This window comes from Phlebotomus papatasi, chromosome 2, assembly GCF_024763615.1.
Source record: "Phlebotomus papatasi isolate M1 chromosome 2, Ppap_2.1, whole genome shotgun sequence".
In the NCBI taxonomy this organism is placed as follows: Eukaryota; Metazoa; Arthropoda; class Insecta; order Diptera; family Psychodidae; genus Phlebotomus; species Phlebotomus papatasi.
The window spans coordinates 42,537,454-42,557,526 of record NC_077223.1 but is presented as its reverse complement, the minus strand read 5'-3'; the positions used below and the strand labels follow the sequence as shown (position 1 = coordinate 42,557,526).

The window sequence follows — 20,073 nt, the reverse complement described above, 5'->3', positions numbered from 1 at the left end:
GTGTTGAGAGTGTAGGAATAGAAAATAGGGTAATTGTATTGAATTTCGACATAGTTGCATGCAAGCGCCAAAATCTTAAGTTTTAAATCTAATATTTTTAATACAAATTAATTTTTTCGTTATTTGTTTTTAAGGTGTGTTGCTTGGAACTTTGTGGACAGTTTATCGTATTTGTTTTTCTAAAATCATTCTTAATACATTTTAAAATGAATAAAAATATAGACATAGGTTTTAGTAATATTTCGGCCACCTTAATTCTCATAGTTCCTTGCCCTTCCGGAATTCTACCAAAGTCTTTTTTACATGATCTCGTTTGCCGAGGTGACATTTTTATTTTCTTTTTACATTGCATAATCTCTAGAGTATGCAAAATCTAAAAATTCATGGAAATTTTAGGAAAAAAGGAAGTGGCCGAAATTGTAAACTGGCCGAAATTTGGTATAGTTACCCTATTATTTGTATCGTATCGAAAATCAAGATTTCGACACATAAATTTCGAACAAATATTATAATTTTTATTGTTTTCGTAAAGTTTGAGCAATATGAAACTCAGTGTAGTAGAGCCCACTAAAGACAACTGTTTTTGGTGAGGTGTATCAATTCTACTTTTAAAGACTGTACATGTATTGTGTAGGATACTTTAATTGCTTCATATAACTGAAGCATCGAGTTGACATCTTCCAGCGAAATCGAAAGTAATGTGTAATTTAAGTGTGAATTCGCAACATTGTTTAAAAAAAAATATTTCCGTGGAATCCCAAGTGCAGATGGATTTAATGGGCAGTTGAAGACATTTCAATTTATTATTTGAGGCCATCTTAGTCAAAGTGTACTTCAGAAGAGTACGATCACGTAACATGAAAGTGGCCAGATTAAAATCAACCATGAAGGTAGACTACTTTTGAGGCTCAGGAGTCCCAAGAGAAACACCAATGCTTAATTGATGGAATATCATTGATCGATTAATGGTGAATTAAAGACGAAGCTCCCAGACTCAATTGAAATACCAAATTCCCATCTATTCATCATTCAGACATCATGCCGATGCCATTCAAAGTGGGCTCGGATTTTGCAGCTAAAGAGTTTTGAAATGAGCAGGGAAAAATTCTTGAACTATTTAGCATGTGTATAACACATGGCATAGGTGCAACAAAATTCGGTCAAGGTGATTTGTTGGTGTCTTGAAGATGGTTGTCGAAGACAATGAAGATTTTCTTGCATTCTTCTGAGCGTGACTTTTGGTCAAGTTTTACTTTGTTTTTGCCAGTCACTTTCTTTTTAATTTTACTGTGGAATATAATTGTTTTCATGGAAACAATGAATGAAATTTTCTATTTCAAAATACTGAGAAGATTTCATATAAAAATGTTTTATAAATGTCATTAAAAATTCTATTAAAATAGAAAATTAGCACGAGAAGTCTTAAATAAAATCAGAAAATTTACGTTGATAATTGCCTTATGTTTTTAGACAAGTTGAATGTCACTACTTAGTGAATCTTTATGTTAAGTTATAGCTTCTTGAAATTGAAAAGTTGGTCAAGAGTTATTCCTGGAAATATATCAGGAATTTAAACAAGATTTTTAAAATTGGAGAATATCGCACTGGTTTCGTTATTCTTGTTAATTTTAATTATTCAATATTTTCGATTAGGTTTATGCGAAACTATAGGTACTAGAGTATATTTTTAAAAAATGTAGTTCATCGAAAATTCACGGATTGGGCTTAGAACAATGATAAGAGAAGTGGGATACCTTTCAAATAGAACATTTTTTATACTTTATTTACGTGATAATTGTAAGGTTTCACAGTCAGTGTTGAAATTGATTGAAAATTGCAATAGATTTTGCCGGGGATCATAAAATTCAATGTTTCAAATTACTATTGTAATTTTATTTGCAAATGTACTAGAACTTTTTGAAAAAGTTGTTCTAAAGCCTAAAAACCATATTTTGAAATTAGGGAACACAAGTAATATCACGCTAAATTTTAATAAAATTTTTTATCGATGTTTAGACTTAAGAAAAAACTTGGAATTCATGAATGACAAAAGACTGAAATATTTTAAAATCACACGTCAAGTCGCAGAAACATTCGTGAGAAGTCCGAAACAACAAAGATTAGTATTAATTGTGGTGGTATAAAATATTGGTTATTCATTAGCGTTTGGCAGACAGTTAAAGTGCTCAGCACTATCTGTCACTTTTATCTTCTCAACAAAAACGCCTTTAATTTTGCTAAAATAAATTTGAATAAAAGGAATGATATATATTTTAAGACTTTCCCGAAAATGGAAATTGCAGAAAAACCAGCTCCAATCACAAGAATCATTTTCAATTGGAATAATACCACTATTTTTCACTAGGAAATCCTCATTGGGATTCCTTTTAGAGAATTAGATATACAAAAAATTACCATCATAAGATCTCCAGTCTCCAATTGTCTCCTCATGAGAATAGCTGCCATGTTGCTTTCGTCTTGAAAAACGTGACCAACTTCCTCTTGTGACTCCTCGTCCTTTTGGCCAATCCCAGAACCGAGAAAAAAAGATTCAATTAAAAAAAAAAGAAATAAATTGAATGATATCAGAAGGTGAAAAGAATGTGGGCAATTCATGCAATCGAAAGGAAATCATGTGAAACAGAGTTGTGATTTATTCTACTCATATTTTGTGTAACTTTTCAATTGAACCCATATTACTTCCTTCTTCGTAGGGGAGTTTCATATTGCTTTTCAGCAAATTCACGACTCCCATATGATGATTGATTGAGCGGAGCAGAAAAGGTAGCTACAAGTGAAATTGAGACTCTTGATTAATGAGATTTTTGCTAAACGCCCTGTTTTTTTTACAGTATAATTCTTTTTCAGATAATTTAAACAAATATTGAGTGGTTTTTATTTCACCATTTTTTTGGCTATTATAAAATTATAAATAAATTGTTTTGAAGTAGCTTTCTGATCGAATAGTGACTTTTAAAAATGTTATGACTTTATTGCTTAATATTCTTTTATCGAACTGAACAATATTTTTTTATTATATTATATAATCTTACAATTTTTGCAATACAATCATCTACCCTGGAGTGTTATTTTAGAATAATTAAGTATGTCCTAGAGGGGAAGTGGAGAAGACTCATTGTTTCTGTAAGCATTGAATTATCAGAAATGATTAAAAAATAGGCAGCAGAAGATAGGGTAGTATTTTGGTAAAAATGGTCAGAAAAAATGAAAATTGGTAAGTATGGTGAAATATTATCGGCAAATGTAAAATTTAAAAATTTATGAATCATTGTAGTTTTTTGCAGACCATTTTTTTTTACTTTCTAAGATTGAATTTTATACAGACCGTTTCGAAATACTTACTTACTAAATTTGCTAATTTACTAACCTAAAAATGTGTTTCTTTAAGAATATCATCGTAAGAAACGTAAGGGTCTGTATACATTTAGCCGATAGATTATTTTCATTTTAGTAAATTTTTCTGCAAGAAGTTTCTCGGCTAAAACTTAGGATTGATACAGGTTTTGAGTTTTCGAATGAAAGACTTAAGCAGTCTTCAGGCTGAAGGTTTAACTCAGTTCCCGATGGTCTTTAAATCCTAAATAGCGAGCAATTTTGTTGACTTTGAGAACCTAATAGATCACTTAACTTTAATAATCCAATCCTAAGTTAAATTTTTCCAAAAAATCTTGACTATTAAGATTTTAAAGCAGGTAAGCCATATGGCTAAGCCTTGGGTCTGAAGACCGTATTATCGCCGGTAGCAAAGCGTTAATTGAATTGAATTGAAAAGTGCAAATTTTGCATTGTAAAAAGTTACTAAAGTTAGATTTTATTTACTTTATAATCTAAGGTAATTAATAGTATATTAATGATCCATTTAACTATATCTGAGCATTTGAATTTTCAGTTTTTATAATAAAATAGTAAAAAAATAGATGTAAATGCAACTATGTATTCTGTACCTCGGATCGTTACGACTTTAATCAGGTGTCTCACGGAAAATTGGTTTTATAAATTAAATTTGAGCCAATACACTGCATTTTGGTAAGAGTTAAATCGTAAAAAGTAGGTATCAATTTTTAAAATTGCATTTGAATTGGTGCAACAATATAGTAATAACCTGACGATTCGAAGAACATTGCCGATCGCTGGTGCTCTTCCCTTATTCACACTGAATTTTGTGAGTATTCTCAGTTTTAGGCAGAATACAAACTTCCGTATTTGTTCGTATATCCATTGTTACACATCGAGAAGACAACGGTTAAAGACAGCAACTTCCCATATTGTGTGCAAAAAAATCATTTTTTTAAATGCTTTTTTTCTCTTGATTAAAATTAAATTTATTTAAATGATCTTTTTAGAAAGTTTGATCTGGTTCTAGATCTTCATATTCTAATGATTAATTACTGATGGAATTTTGATAGAAAATTTGATTGTTTTCGTTTCATATTATTTTAAGTTCGATTTGAGAATATATACACATATTGAAATTTATGTACAACCAACATCTATTTTACACTTTTTCATCTCAATTTTCTTTGTAACATTACCTTTAAAAGGACTTTGAAAGAACGTTTTTTTAACGCATGGAAAAACTTTCTTTTAAGGGGCAGTCTGAATTAGCAAGGCAATTTTTTTTGGAAGGAGTTGGAAAGGACCAAAATTTATGATATTTTTGGCATAATGTTTATAGTTTATACATATTTCAAAAGTATTTAAATAATTTTTTTCGAAAAAAAAGTTTTACAAAATGGTGGAATGATGAGTTTACTGGAGCGTTTTGTTGCATTACTCCCTAATTGGCAGAAAATCTACAACTTATAATTCTTGTTTGAGAAAAAAATACTTTCAATTTCCATATTTCGTATCTAAACTAAAAAAATGGAGAAATTTGTGAAATAGGAACTTTTTTAATGGTTTAAAAATGCGTTTTTTGAGACGAAATATTGACTTTATTAAAAGATATTAAAAATAATTGTTAAAATGCTATTTATGTTCAACTAGAAGAGAATTTAATACTGAAAAGAATAAGCCTTTATTCATTTAAATCGATCCATAAGTTTTTTTTCTTAATCTTTCCCGCCAATTCGAAGGAATTATCAAAATGGGAAGTGGAGAAAATGCGCTTCCAAGTTTTGGATGTTCGCCTGAACGTTTGAAAATCTGCTCGATGCTCCTTTTTTTCGTCACTGTTTCTTCGGAAATACTTCGAATTGACTTCTGAAATTTTCATGGTATATTCTTGGATAGCTTAGTTGTCGATTTAAACTACCATTTATAGACCACTTTAGACCTTGTAAATAAAGTTCCCCCTTTAATGTCTATATTAAATGCTTTATGATTGTTTAAGCATTATAGTAAGGTGGGGTAACTGGATCGTTTTATGAAGAGTGCTACTTAAACGCTTGTTTTCGGACTGATGAAATTCTTTTTTTACTTCTTCTAAATCCATAGAATTATTCACTATTTCATTCAGAAACATAGTATAAAAAAATATCAAAAATATTAAAGAAAATTTATAAAATAATGATAATACTGAAATAAGTTAGCATGCACTAACTGGGTCGCCTTTTCGCTAATTCACTTTTAATTAAACCTTTGAATTTAAAATACTTTTTCACAAGGAAAAACAATAAATGTTTTCAATCAACCAGCTGTCATTAGTGAAAATATCACTGCTAGAAAATTTTTAGTGAAGAACCTAGCTGGCACAAGATTGAAATGAGTCGATTACACTCACTTATTTAATGGATAAAAATATTATTTTTGCTTTTTCTGAAACTTGAATAGTTATATTATGTTATGCCCAACGCACAATAAATTTTGTTTGTAAACATGTTTTCAAAATTTCATATGAGAGAGAGCAAGATGACTAATCTCGGTTTCATTCACTCTCATTGAAATGTCAAAAACATGTTTACAAAACAAAAGTAATTGTGCGTTGGGCATTATGACCAGCGCACAATAACTTTTGTTTGTAAACATGTTTTCAAAATTTCCCATGAGAGTGAGCGAGATGACTAGATCTAGATCTCACTCACTCTCATTGAAATGTCAAAAACATGTTTACTAAACATAAGTTATTGTGCGTTGGTCATTACTGTAGTGACTATATTATGGAAATAAAAATAAAAATATTATTTTAAGTGGATTAGTCATAAACGATCCAGATAGCGAAGCGCACGGATTAGCACACTTGACTATATACCTTTCTTAAAGTTTTGCTTTTGTGAATCTGAGATTCGAGAGGGATCTCCGGATTTTCCTTAGATGACTTCTTAATTTTTTGACAAGTAATTTTTATTTGTTGTACACTGAGAAAAAAAGAGGGTGCGATTAACTTTTTTTCCTCATAACTTTAACACTTTTTAGGTGTAAAAATATATCAACATTTTTTAATGTTAATTTTACACCTTATTAAGGGTAAAATCAACATGAAAAAAGGGTAACTTTAACCCCCAATACACCTTATTAAGGGTAATATTTACAACGATTTCGGATCAAGACTGCAGGGTAAAATTAACATTTCCGGAATGTTATTTTACAATTTTCGGATTTCTCTCAGTGTATAGGCTTATCTTATTGTGCATTGTTTACGTTGCATTATTTCTTTATTTTCACACTGTAATGTATCAGCCCATCTTTAATCATACCCATACACCCTTTGGCCTCCAGCACCAAATCAACTAAAAGTGAAGGGCTTTATAGTTTAAAGTTGTCCGCTAGTGTATTACGGTTAATCAGAAAAATTGATTATCATAGTTAGCGAAAGCAAAAAGTCTCCTGTGCAAGAAATAAGATCAGCTTAAGATCCAGGAAGTGTTGTATCTCTGTGAGAAATGTAGCAAAATCTGTTGAGCTCCCTTTTATGCACACATTTGGTGAAAACTTTCACGATACACAAGGAAATTCATTTTGCATTACTTGAAGTTATTGTTGCGCTGCTGCTGCAGCTCAAAAACCTTCAATATAAATAAAATTAGTTGAGAGTGTGTAGTAATTGTTCACATGAAATGCTAAATATTTATTGAACTGATTAGCTTTTAGCGAATTTGGGTGGAAATTTAGAAAATTATTACTTCACAATGAATCTGCAAAAAGTGTTGATATTTCATAGAAATCATCTCAAAATAATGTTCAATGAAATTCTGAATATTTGGAAAATGCTAAAAGATCGCAGAATATTTTGAGGAAGGAATGAAATCATGTAAAATTAGACACGCAAATAATAAAAGTAATATATAATGTGTAATGGAAATGTATATTAATTCTTATGAAATGTCTCTAAGAATGAAAGTTATTATTAGAGTGATTCAGTATCTTAAAAAAAATTAATTGTCTTTTTGTTTAGGCCGAAAAGTGAGTCTTCGAAACACGGAAACGCAACAATCACGATAATCTTCTCTCTGTGATGATTGATTGTTGAATGGTGGCAAAAATGGGCGCTCCTCTATGTTAAAATTGTCTGCAGAATTGTGTTTTTAAGAAGTGCTTGAAAACCTTCTCTATAATTTATGTAAAAGTTTTTTTTTCTCTCTCTCTCACCTATCTATTTTTGGCTCTAAAGCATCTTTGGCCAATTTTTCAATACTCTATCATTTCACACTGCTACCACGTGAGTAATTCAACTTTAGTGATATTTTGAGAGTAAACAAACTCTCAAGGATTTCCTCAACATGTGGTCAATTAATACTGTTAGACGATGAAGATGAAACAACACTTTTGGACATTTAGCAAAAAATCATCTTTTTTATGTTGGGTCATTAGTTGCATCAACCTTCTGCCGCTTTCAGCAATTTATCAAAAATTTCTGAATATTTCTACTAAAAATTTATAATATTTTAATGCAATAACAACATTCTCAATTACAAGTCCCATTAGTCCCGTATATTTGCATAAAACTTATTTACCTAATTACTCTAGAAAAGCTTGTTGTGAATGAATAACTTTGCTAGAGTCTATTTTAGTAGAAGAATCCAGTAAGGAAAATTAGAATTATTTTGCAGTAATATGAACTATTAATGGAAATCATTTTTCAATTGCTTGTGCATAAAAATTGTTACGGAAATTATTGCGGTGGAGCCGCCTGGTGAATTTAATATGATGTTTTTGTTAACATAGTGAAAGAAAATAAGAATAATCCAAGAGGTGTTTCGGTGAAGAATTGCTTTATTTGGTGGTGATTCACTTAAAATTCTTTACTGTGGTAAATCGTCTTTGGACTTATGTTGGCTTATGCTCAGGTTTGCAATGGATGACTCAGATTACAGAAATAGCCACAGGTCTTACACTTAATAAATTTATTAAAAAAGTAATAATAAAGTAAAATCAATTCAGTAATTAGGGTAAGTGTGCCAAATTCCGGCCAGCTTGCAATTTCGGCCACATTTTTTGTTCCTCGAATTTCCATGAACTTTTAGATTTTACGTACTCTAGAGATTATACAATGAAAAAGAATAACAAAAAAATGTAGCTTCGACAAACGAGATGACGTGAAAAAGATATTGGAAGAATTCCCGAAGAGCAAGGAACTATGAGAATGAAGGTGGCCGAAATAGGGCACCAAAGCAATGTCTATATTTTTATTAATTTTAAAATGTATTAAGAATGATTTTAGAGTAAATAAAGACTGTAAACTCTTTACAAGGTTCCAAGCAACACTCTTTCAGAAGAAAGAATAAAAAAAATCAATTTGTATTTAAAATATTACATTTCAAACTTGAGACTTTGACGCTTGTATGCAACTATGCCGAAATTTGGCACACTTAGCCTATATTTTGAAAATTTTCTTTATTTTCATTTTATTTTGAGCTTCCAAAGCATTCACAATTTATGCTAAATGCCTTGTTTGAAGTTCCATAAAAAAAAACATAACGTTCTTCATAAAACCGAATATAATTTAAAACAGGAAAGGGTACGGCCCTTTCACCGAGTAATTTTAAATTGAGCTTTCAGAATATTTTTTCGGAAAAATTATAAAAAGAAGCAAAAATTAAGTTAATCAGAAGGTAGTGAACTGACGTTGATATTAATTCAAAGAACAAATCCGGTGATCATCGAATGGGAGGGGCTTGAGTCCAGAATAAAAATTATTTTCTTTTTAGAGCTTCAGGTGCTTAAATGCTTAGAGTGCTTAGGTGAATAGAGCACCAAAAGTTCTGGGAAGAAAATAATTTTTATTCTGGACTGAGTTTCCCCCCATCCGACAGTCACCGGATTTGTTCTTCGAATTCAGTAAATCAAGTAAATCGTGAGGTGGGGATACATAGAGTTAAGGTACATTGAAAAGTTATTTCTTCGTATATTTTTAAAGGAATCTCGGCTTTATTGTAATATAATTAAAATAAATAAAATATAAAATCAATTTTTTTACTAAGATTACAACGGTCAATATTTGTAAATCCTGAGTTATGCCGGCTTCAGACTGGAGGTGTAGCCCATTTCGCGAAGATCTCATCTTAATAACAAGCAATTTCATTGATTTTTCAAAATCTAATAAATCATTTGTCCTTAATACTCAATTCTAAACAACAATTTCCTAAAACTTTATGCTTGATGAGGAATTAGAGGAGTTAAACCAGATGGCTAAGCCTTAGGTCTGAAGCCCGTATTACATCCCCTCTCTAAAACGGTACCGCAATAGAGTTTTCGTGGGGAAAGGAAGTCAGTCAGGATTTGGCCGTGGCTACGGGAGGATGGATCTTCGTGATCTGGGCCCGGAGGAGTGGATAATTGGTTATCCTAGGGCTCAGGACAACAAAATATAATGTCCTGGATACACTTACGACTAAAGTTCAGAGACGACTAAGCTCGTTCATAGCCAAGTCAGCTCCTGACACACTACAAACGAGGCTTAATATTTTCTGGCACTCACAAAACATAACTTTGGTGGGTTTTTATGCAGATGTTTCTACTGAAATGCACTAGTAGTCCTTTGAAAGGGAAACTACTTTTAAATTTACTTCAAAATTCACGTATAACAACAAGAATTATTCACTAGAATAACCAAAATTGGCTTAAGTCGCGAGTTAGCTTCCACCTCACAAATAATTGTTATTAAAAATAATTATTGGACGTGTACTGAGACATGATATTACAAATAGTTTCATTTTCAGAGGAGTAATTAGTGCATTTCAATAGAAATATCTGCAAAAAAACCACGAAAGTTATGTTTTCTGAGTGCCAGAAAATGTTAAGCCTCGTTTGTAGTCTGTCAGGAACTGACTTGTCTATGAACTAGCTTTAGTCGTCTCTGGAATTTAGTCGTAAGTGTGTCTAGGGCATAAGCCTTTAGGGGGGCTCATTGAAATAATTAATATAACTTATTAAGGGAAAATGAGGAACTGAAGGTGCCACCCATCTTTCAACTTCCTCGGAGTGAATTGTCCACGGCGACTGATGTGCACTCGCTGAAGTACTAGTGGTAATTGCCATACGCAACAAGAGCACCATATAACAACCTTCAGCACCCGCCTAGGGATGATGTGTTGGGTGTGTCATAGGAATAAAGGATTAGGATTGGTTGGTTTGGCCGTCGACTGGGTTAACAACTGTCGAATAGGCCATGTGCTCTACAAAAATAAGTTTTTCAATGTATCCTCAGCTTAGTGTAGCCGCACCTGCTCCTAGGGATATTGAAAGTAACTAAGTAAGAATAATCCTTGAGTATTATTAGTACACTGAAAGAAATCCGAAAAAGTCAAAATAACATTCCGGAAATGTTAATTTTACCCTGCAGTATTGATCTGAAAACGGTGTAAATATTATCCTTTTTAGGTGTATTATGGGTTAAAGTTAGCCTTCTTTTATGTTGATTTTACTCTTAAAAGGTGTAAAATTAACATTAAAAAATGTTGATATATTTTTACACCCAAAAAGTGTTAAAGTTATGACGAAAAAAAGTTAATCGCACCCCCGTTTTTTTCTTAGTCTAGTAGATGATTTTAACTGAATGATAGACCCTCTAGAAGTCTCTAAGCAGAATAATGCACGCGAAATTTAGACATTTTTAGATAAGTAAAGATTATCATTTACTTTAAAATGAGACTGATTTTAAATTATTATATTAAGTATTTTTATTCTTTTAAAATACAAAAAGAGTTTTAAAATATAATTTAACTAGTTTTTTTTGTTTTCTTACGTGCTAAAAACATTTTTTCATATATTTGTTATTTATTACTCAGGTAGAACAAATATATTCAAGAAGCCTTTAATCCTCATCCTCAACTGTCACTGGATGATACTTTGGACTGATTCTTTACTATCAAATTTTAAGGGCTAAATATTCTGGAGGATCAATCTGAGTTTATAAAGAGGTAGTAAATCCCGCTGATTAGTCAAGAGTCAACTTATTGCGTTAATATATTTCTTAGCTTAATCTAAAGATTTGTCAGGGGCTTAGGGCCTTGACAGACATGACGATTAGCCGAGAGACGGCTTAGCGTAATTATATTAGAAATAGTGGTTAAAATACATTTCCATCATTTTCCACTAAGTCGTCTCTCGGCTTAAATCGTAAGTGTGTCTAGGGCATTAAGGCATATTCTGAAACTATTTCCTAAGGAATTTACAGTAAAGTGTTTTTTTTTTTTGGAGTGGAACTGAAGTCGGGAAAACACATGTATGTATAAGTAAATACTCCAAATACAGAAGCAATACCCTGGCTATCTTAATGCATGCATCAGAGGTGTTTCCCCAGTAGTTACTGGTTGGTATTGAAAGAAGTGTCTCTGTGAGTGCAGCGTAGGGTTAAGTGAGGCTTGAACTTTACGAAAAGAAAAACCTGCTTGCGATAGATGAATAAAAATCTCGAAAGTTATTTTTTGGCGGTGTTTTTTGGGTTTGGCCGGGAGATCTTTTGTTGGTGTTTCGAACAAAAATCGAGTTATGCAAATACGATGGCAGAAGTCTGGCACAAGGTTCTCACTTTTATTCCCAAAGCATAATATTGCCATAAAGATATTGGTCTGATCGTGGGGTATCTATTTGGAAAGGTGTACATATATACGAAAAAAAAATTGCTGAGACACTGAAGGTGTTTGTAAGTGGAGTTTTTTCATCAAACAGACAACCAATTGTTTTCTGTTAGCTGCACAAAGAGCAACATTTTTCATCATTTGCTATGTGCAATATGAATGTTTTGTAATGGATTTGTCTCTCTATCAATCTGCATATTGTATGTTTCATGGTTGAAATGCTGTAAAAGTTTGAGGGTACTTCGTCCTTAAAGAGACCTCTATACATTGAATCCTTTTAAACAAAGATTATTTCATAGTTTAATTAAATAAAAAATAAAAAAAAGTCGCAATGCCAAAGAAAAATGGAACTCTATACAATTGTTTGCATGGAGTAATATTTATGTACACAGAGAGTGCAAAATTTCCGTTCTACTAACGCTAAAATGCACACAATGAAAAGTGAATTGTTGAGATTACTCAAATGACTCCTCCAAGAGTTCAGACACATAACACTACATAACACTGTCCCCCTTTAAAAGTTTAAACACTATGGGCCTTTTAACCGAAGATGGTGTTAATTTGTTTGCTCGCTGAGTGCGTGACAATTATTGATTGAGAAATTGACTCACAATCACAAATAATCAATTTGATGTGAGAGATTCACACGATAAAGACGTGGAAAATTGTAAAAGATTAACCAAGTGGTAGTTCAAGTTGATCATTACATAATTCCACGTTCATGTTCCATTGACACACGTCTTTCAGCTCAACACACATTCAAAACTTTAAGAGATGGACACGTAGGGGAGGATGAGGCATTTAACGCCTGAATTTGAATTTGAACTTTATGACTGTAAAAAATATAGCTAAATTCCTCAAATATGAGCATTTGGGGGTGTTAGATGACACAATCCTCATATATGAACAATATTAGGGCAATGTGTGGTATTTCCGGACAAGGTGCTTTTCGGGCCATAATATGGGTATTTTTGGACACATTAAAAATCCTATAAATATTTGTTTTCTTATTATTTTTAAGCTTTATATGAAATATTAAGCTCTTTACGCAGTGAGCTGACATTAGCTCTGAAAAATGCGACCAGTTTTAGTGTAATTTTTTCCCTGTATTCGTACACATTTCACGAGATATTTCCAAAACTACGTAGGTTGCCAATTTAGGGTTTTCGGTTGCCTTTTCGTCATTAAATTGGCTTTTATTTTGTATTAGTATTTTTTGTCAATTCATTCTACAATGACAGAAAACAGCTAATAAACTCAAAAGTTTTTTCGGCTCGGTAGAAACATATGGGAAACATAGGAAATGTCATGCCCCTGTCTTTACGTATCAGATAAATATAATTCTTCTGAAATTTTATTTAATTTAAAGTGTGAAATATGCGTGAATTGTGAATGGTAAAATTTTGCAGATGTCAACACAAACAGGCTGAGTCTTTTTTCGATTTGAGCTACTTTACAAGTGAAATTTAAACAAGATTTTTATAAAGGAGTGAATTTTGCGTCTTCTACTCGAAGGAAAATAATCAGACTCAGTGAAATTTATTTGTATCATTTGTATAATAGCACTTTTGTTTGTCCCAAAATACCCAATTGTCCCGAAATGTACCATTTTTACTTCTTTACATTTTTTTGCTATTTTGTATGAAAAATGATGCATTTTTTTAACATTTTTCGGTAAGAATCTTATTCTCGATGATGCCAAAAAGTGTTCCGAAATACCACACGTTACCCTAGACAGGCTTACGACTTAAGCTGAAAGATGGCTTAGTATGAAACTGATGGGGATGTAGTCTAATCATTATTTTGATTATTACGTTAAACCGTTTCTCGGCTTAAGCCGTAGGTTTTTCCAGCACATTGAACAGAATTTATATGAGATACATTTAACCTTAAAGCAAGGAAAATAAATTTATAGAATTTATCATCGTAATTATTGTTAAATAAATATAATTTGTCGGAGAATGGTTCTAATACAAACTACATAGGCAACTTTCTTCACATAACCTGAAATTTAACATTTTTGAATTCAACCGTGTCGTTCATACTGAAGTAAAATTTAGCAAATCTTGTAAGTTTTATTTAGGGTTAATAAAAGTGTAACCAATAAAATCTTGAATTCTATTGGCCTGTGATGGAAAAGATGAATGAAAAATGCATGAAAATCCGTTAATATGTAATAATTTCACTCTGAATTGGCAGAATTTACGAGAAGAATAATCAGCTTTTAATGCGATACTTTGAGTAACTAGAGAAGATTTAATTTAAGGTAATATAAGTTTGTAACACTTCCAAATAAAAATATATGACTTTAAGTATTTTACGACAGAATTTTACTACCATATAAATGAAGAAATTATAATTTGTGACATATTTATTATTTATTGCTTGATTTTATTAATTTTAAATGCAGGTCTTTCGTAATTCTTAAACATACATATCTTAATTATAAACACTGCCTTATAAATACTATCGGTAAATATTTTAAGCTTGTTTTACTATGATAAATATAATAACTGTACAGGGTCAAAAATTTATTGAAATATTAAATTCTGCAACGTTTTATGTTGGTGGACTTTTTTAAAATCAACTAGTTAGGGTGGTATAACTACTTCTCGCCGGTCATTTGTTTTTCACCACTTAGGGGAAGACTTTATACTTTTGCACACACACTGACTTCGAACACTTCATATTATTTGGTATTCCTTTAATGAGTCTGACCTATCTACTGCAATATATTTTAATATCTAGTCTTAAGTCACAAGTCCATTAAAGGAATTTGGGAAAAATATATCTAATGGCCTATATATATACACACTAGGGGGAGGTGGGACTATTTTGAGCTGTGGAGCTACATTGATGTCTAATTTTTTCGCTTATTTCTAAATGAAGCTGGTTTTTACAATTATTTTATTTAAATCCACATTTGTTTTATCTAACCAAATTACATCATGTTAAAACCCAGTTTCTTTTAGAAATATGCGAAAAAATCGTATAATAGTTTAACCCCACAGTTCAAAGTAGCCCCGCCTCCCCCTAGAGGAATTTTCTAATAAGCTTGGGTACTTTCCTGCAATATAGACGTAAATTTCTCTGTGAGTTATGAAAATGTCCTATTCTGTCCCATTGAATTATTTAATTTTATTTTATTCCGATTTTTCTAAATATGGATATTACTATTAAACTTTATTTTCTTAAAAGAAAGATAAAAAACTTTTATTCTTCAAAGAATCATCCATGTCATAGTTGACATTTTGTTTAAAAAATGTGATTTTTCAACTCAAGTATAAATATTTAGTAATTTGCTCTCAATTTTTACTAATTTGAGGTCATTTTTCCACTTCTTAAGTCAAAGTAAAAAGATATGAACTCATTCCACTGTAAAGAATTTTCATGATTATTTATTTGTCTACGAAGCAATAAATTCCCACAACAAGAAAAAAAAGTTGCTGAATATTTTTTACGCATAAACTTTTTGTCAAGACTTCCTTAAAATTGTAAATACATGACAGTGGAATGCATAATACATCAAAATATATTTTTTTTCCTGATGTGGTAATCAGTTTAGACACCACTGTGCGTTTGTATAAGAAAAATCTCCTGAATTGAGATTTATCATCTGTTCAAAATTCATTAGACAGTCGCTTTTGTCGTGGCAATTAACTGACTAATTACTTAAATAAAATTAATAATGCCCATTAATATTCTCATGAGCTAGGGGAAAAATCCAAAACAAGGCATTTGTGTCTCCTAATAAAAATTCAACCCATTTCGATGCAAATGCAAACAAATAGCTCTCAGTATAATTAGTTCCAAGTAATTTTATTAATCATTTAAAATTGTCTACTCTCGATATGATTAATATTTATTTTTAGTATCTGAAAAGCGAGTTATAATTAAAAAGAATTTATAACAGAAAATTATAACTGATATCAGAGATATTAGTTACCAGTGACTGAATATATCGTTTTTCTAAAAATACTTTAAATTTATTTTTATTTCTTTTTATTTTTCTATTTTTCTATAAGTCCATCGCCATCTTAGCGTTGATTTGGCCCCTAGAGGAAACGAGAGCAATGTTCTATTACTGATTGTACCTTTTTAGTTAGAATTGTAATAGTGGTGTTAAATAGAAGAAAGGGTTTAAGCTTAATATACAATTATGCTTTCGAAAATTAGAGTGTAATGCCGGCTTCAGACTGGAGGTTTAGCCCAGTTCCCGAAAGTCTCAAAAAGCTAAATAACAAGCAATTTTATTCATTTTTCAAAATCTATTGGATCATTTGCTTTTAATATCCAATTGTAAACAACAATTTTCTAAAAAATCGTGCCTGATTAGGAATTAGAGGAGTTAAGCCAGATGGCTAAGCCTTAAGTCTGAAGCTTGTATAAGGGCCTCAACAGACCTGAGGATTAGCCGAGAGACGGCTTAGCGCAATTATATTCGCTATAGTGGTAAAACTACTTTTACATCATTTTCCACTAAGCCGTCTCTCGGCTTAAGTCGTAAGTCTGTCTAGGGCATAATATTTACTGAAAAAGCTTTCTTAAAGTTAAAAGTAGGAAAAGGCTTTAATGTTATGAGCTTAACTTTTAAAATGTCGATTTCCTCTCTAATATTAGAGAGGAAGAGTCTTTTTCCTAACAAAAAAATAGCTTTATATTGGTAATCCAATAAAAAAATTAACATATACTTTTTAGCTTTTTCCTGTTCTCAAGTGTAGCTGCATAATCGACTTTTCTTTGTGTTGGTTTCCGTCACGACTGTTTGATCGTTCTAGAACACACTTAGGTCTAAGATTTAAGACCTGAATAAGGGGGCTGAAAGGGATGGGGGGGGGTCAAAAATGGGAACCATTAAAAAAGTCGATAATGCAGAAGCACTTGAGAACAGTAAAGTGTAAAAAAAACCATGTACATTTTTTATTGGAATAGCACCATTAATGTCTGCTAGATTTCATTATCAACTTTTATTCTAATATTTAGTGTTTTGTGAAGAAAATCCTTTGATTAAGACATTTATCAACCTCTTTACATCAATTCAGTGGATTTTCAATTGGGATGAAATTAATTGCAATAAACCACATTGGAAACGCCATAATTATTGCATTGACCATAAAATCTCTTTGGAAACATCTCTCAAGTAACTCAAATCAACTATAGTAGCTGGTCTTCTCTTGCCAATCATCCACGGCAACGCATTTAAAGCATTTAAATATTTCGTCATATTTGTGCAAGAACACCAATCTTTATTGAAATGCAATTTATTATCCAATTGTGCGATCGCGTTTAGATGCCATTTGGCAGCAAGAGTGGTAAGTAGTTAAGAATTGAAAAAAACGGAGCATAAATTCTTTTTCAGAGATACAAAAGCCACTCCGTGGTAACCTTGAACCAGTTTTCTCTGTGAAACCGAGTTGGTTTGCTGGAAAATTGACGTTACCATAAATTCAAGAAATGTGCAAGAATAGAAGCAAAGCATATCTTTGATTTTTATTGTTGGTCTCCAATGACAGACTCTCAGCATGAATGAACAAAGACTGGTCTTACCTGTGTAATTTCTTCATAGTTGAGTCCCTGTGTTGCATTTGGATCCGATTTGACTGCCCACATCCTCAAATTTTGTGGTCCATCCTTGAACAATCCTTCTGTCGGTTTCAATTGCAATTTCACTTTTTCACCAAAGGCTTCAAATGACACTTTGTGTTCTTTCACGTCACTTAAATTAACGACACCGGGAATTTCATTAACACTGTTCCTTGCACTATCACTACTATTTTTGCCTAGAGATGTCTTAGGGACACTGTAGAAGGGTGTCTTACTGAGGTCCTTCTTTACATGATGTGGCAGTTGATTGGGGCCATCTAAAGCATTGCCCGAGTCAATGTGGCGCTTTCGCAAGTGATGAGTGGATGGGGTATGATGTGTGAGCTCCACAACTTCATAGTTTGGCACTTTTTCTACACTATCCACATGGAATATCGTGTGCAGCTGTTCTGGGGACATTTGCAGGTGAATCTAAAATAAAATTAAAGTTTTTTAAAATAAAAATAAAAAAGGGCAAATAGATTTAAGATAATATTTCTCCTTAAACCTTATAAATATTATGCGGTTAGAGAAAATTGTAATGTTATACTGTAATATCTTCCATATTTCAAGGTAGTACCTATTAGTGGCTGGGACAGCTCATTACTTAAAAAAATGTTGAGTGAGAACTCGGAAAATAACTGAATTTTTTGAAAAAACTGAATATCTGTAGTGTACTGTTTTTTTCAATCAAAATATAGTCATTCAAACATAAAGGGGATACAAAGTTTTTCGCTTTTTAAAATTACCTAAATTATTTAATTAGTCTATTTTAGTTTTCAAAAGAGAATGTTTTAAGTGTCTCGATTTTGCGAAACGTTTAAATTCCTGGTTTAAGGTTCTATACCCCTAAAAGAGCTTCAATATCCGTGGACAAAGGTACTATGGGTACGATGGGTACTATAATTAGAAGAGTTCGGAAAGTCTTTTATCTATCATGCATTTCGTTTTTAAACTTACAGTTTCACAGCCGATAGGAATAGATTTATAAATAATAACAAGATCGCCTAAAATAAATTAGGAATAATTGAACTGAATCTCGAATAAAACTTATTCATCGGTTCATAACTGTTTAGAACTGGTTAAGATTTATTAGGGTTCCCAATTAGGTTTTTGACGCCTTTAACACTTTAACGACGAGACAGTTTTCGCTGACCGAAAATCAGCAATAAAAATGAAACCGATAAACAAAACTTGTAAAACGTCTTACATCTAACCTTCGAAAAGCCAACAGAATCTGATTTGGTGTATTTTTTGTCTCTATGAACAATAGGGACAAAACTAGCTAAAAAATTTAAGTAATTTTTGTGACGATACCTATGATAGATAATGTTCACTCTAAAGAGAAATATTATGTTTGAGTATTGTAGTTTCTTGTTCTAAAACGGTTTTGCTTAAAAACAATTGGAAGTATAAAGAATAATTAAAATTAATTTTACTATAAATTAAAAATTTACTACTATTAAAAATTTACTATATAGCAAATAGTTGGAGACTTGCAAAAAATATCCTAGATTCCTTCAACCTTCTACTTTGCAATTACGTACAAACATAAGAAATAAATAACTTCAGGTTTTCAGGAAAAATTATTTTCTTTATGGGACACCGGTGTTCCAATCGTCCTTAAAGGGTTAAAACTCCGTTAGTAAGAGTAGTTCAACGATATTTTCGTGTATGACTGAAATGCTTATCTAGGTAACCATTAAACCATGATGATCCTACACTGGTAAAAATAAAAGGATTAAATTGATCCAAATTTTATCCTTTTGCAAAGGATGGATCAAATTTCAAATTTTGAATGTACATTTATCATAACAGAACATGTTAATTTGATCCATCCTTTGCAAAAGGATAAAATTTGGATCAATTTGATCCCTTTATTTTAAGTCACTGTTCTTAATCGTTTGGTATTTGAGTCAGTTGACGCCTGGACGGATAGACGGGTCAGACAGTGGTCTTCGCGGGGTAGATGGAAAAAGAAAATTATGGAGGGACAAAAATCGAGATATTATACACTATTTATTCTTTCAATAGAGTTTGAACAGGAAAAGATTGAAAGCTTTGTTATCAAAAACCAAAATTGGTTCTATAAGTTGCGAGTTCTAACATTTCGCAAAAGCGATAAGTGTTTTTATTTCTTTGGAAACTTATTCTGAGATTAAAGATTGAAACTAAAAACTTAGATTGGCCTCTACACACTAGAGAAATTTATGTCCATATTGAAGAGTTTTTCCTACACAAGCGTAGGGCATTTGTTTCAATATGGACATAAATTACTCTGGTGTGTAGGGGCCATAACACTGTGATCGTTCAATTGAAGAATAAAGTAATGTCGGTCTCATGACGTTATGTGATTAAAGTCACGATTTTAACTTTTACTTTATAATTATTTTGATATATTTATTTATTTATATAAATAGTATTAAAATGAGATTTTATTAATCTAAGATCCAGAAAATAAATCGGAATCTAATTTAACTTAAAGAAGTTAGTTGAATTTCGTTCAAATTTT

The 20,073-nt window shown here is 31.5% G+C and overlaps 1 protein-coding gene across 3 annotated transcripts in view; it reads right to left on the bottom strand.

Moving 5' to 3' along the window:
• The window catches only part of LOC129801152 (A disintegrin and metalloproteinase with thrombospondin motifs like), a 94,329-nt gene that overhangs the window by 58,319 nt on the left and 15,937 nt on the right, over window positions 1-20,073 (bottom strand). For all 3 annotated transcript variants that reach the window (XM_055845920.1, XM_055845923.1, XM_055845922.1), the window contains exons 3-4: window positions 17,526-17,993; window positions 2,416-2,517 (exon numbers count right to left, since the gene is read on the bottom strand). In XM_055845920.1, the coding sequence (XP_055701895.1) occupies window positions 2,416-2,517; window positions 17,526-17,993 (570 nt within the window). The remainder of the gene's footprint in view (window positions 1-2,415; window positions 2,518-17,525; window positions 17,994-20,073) is intronic.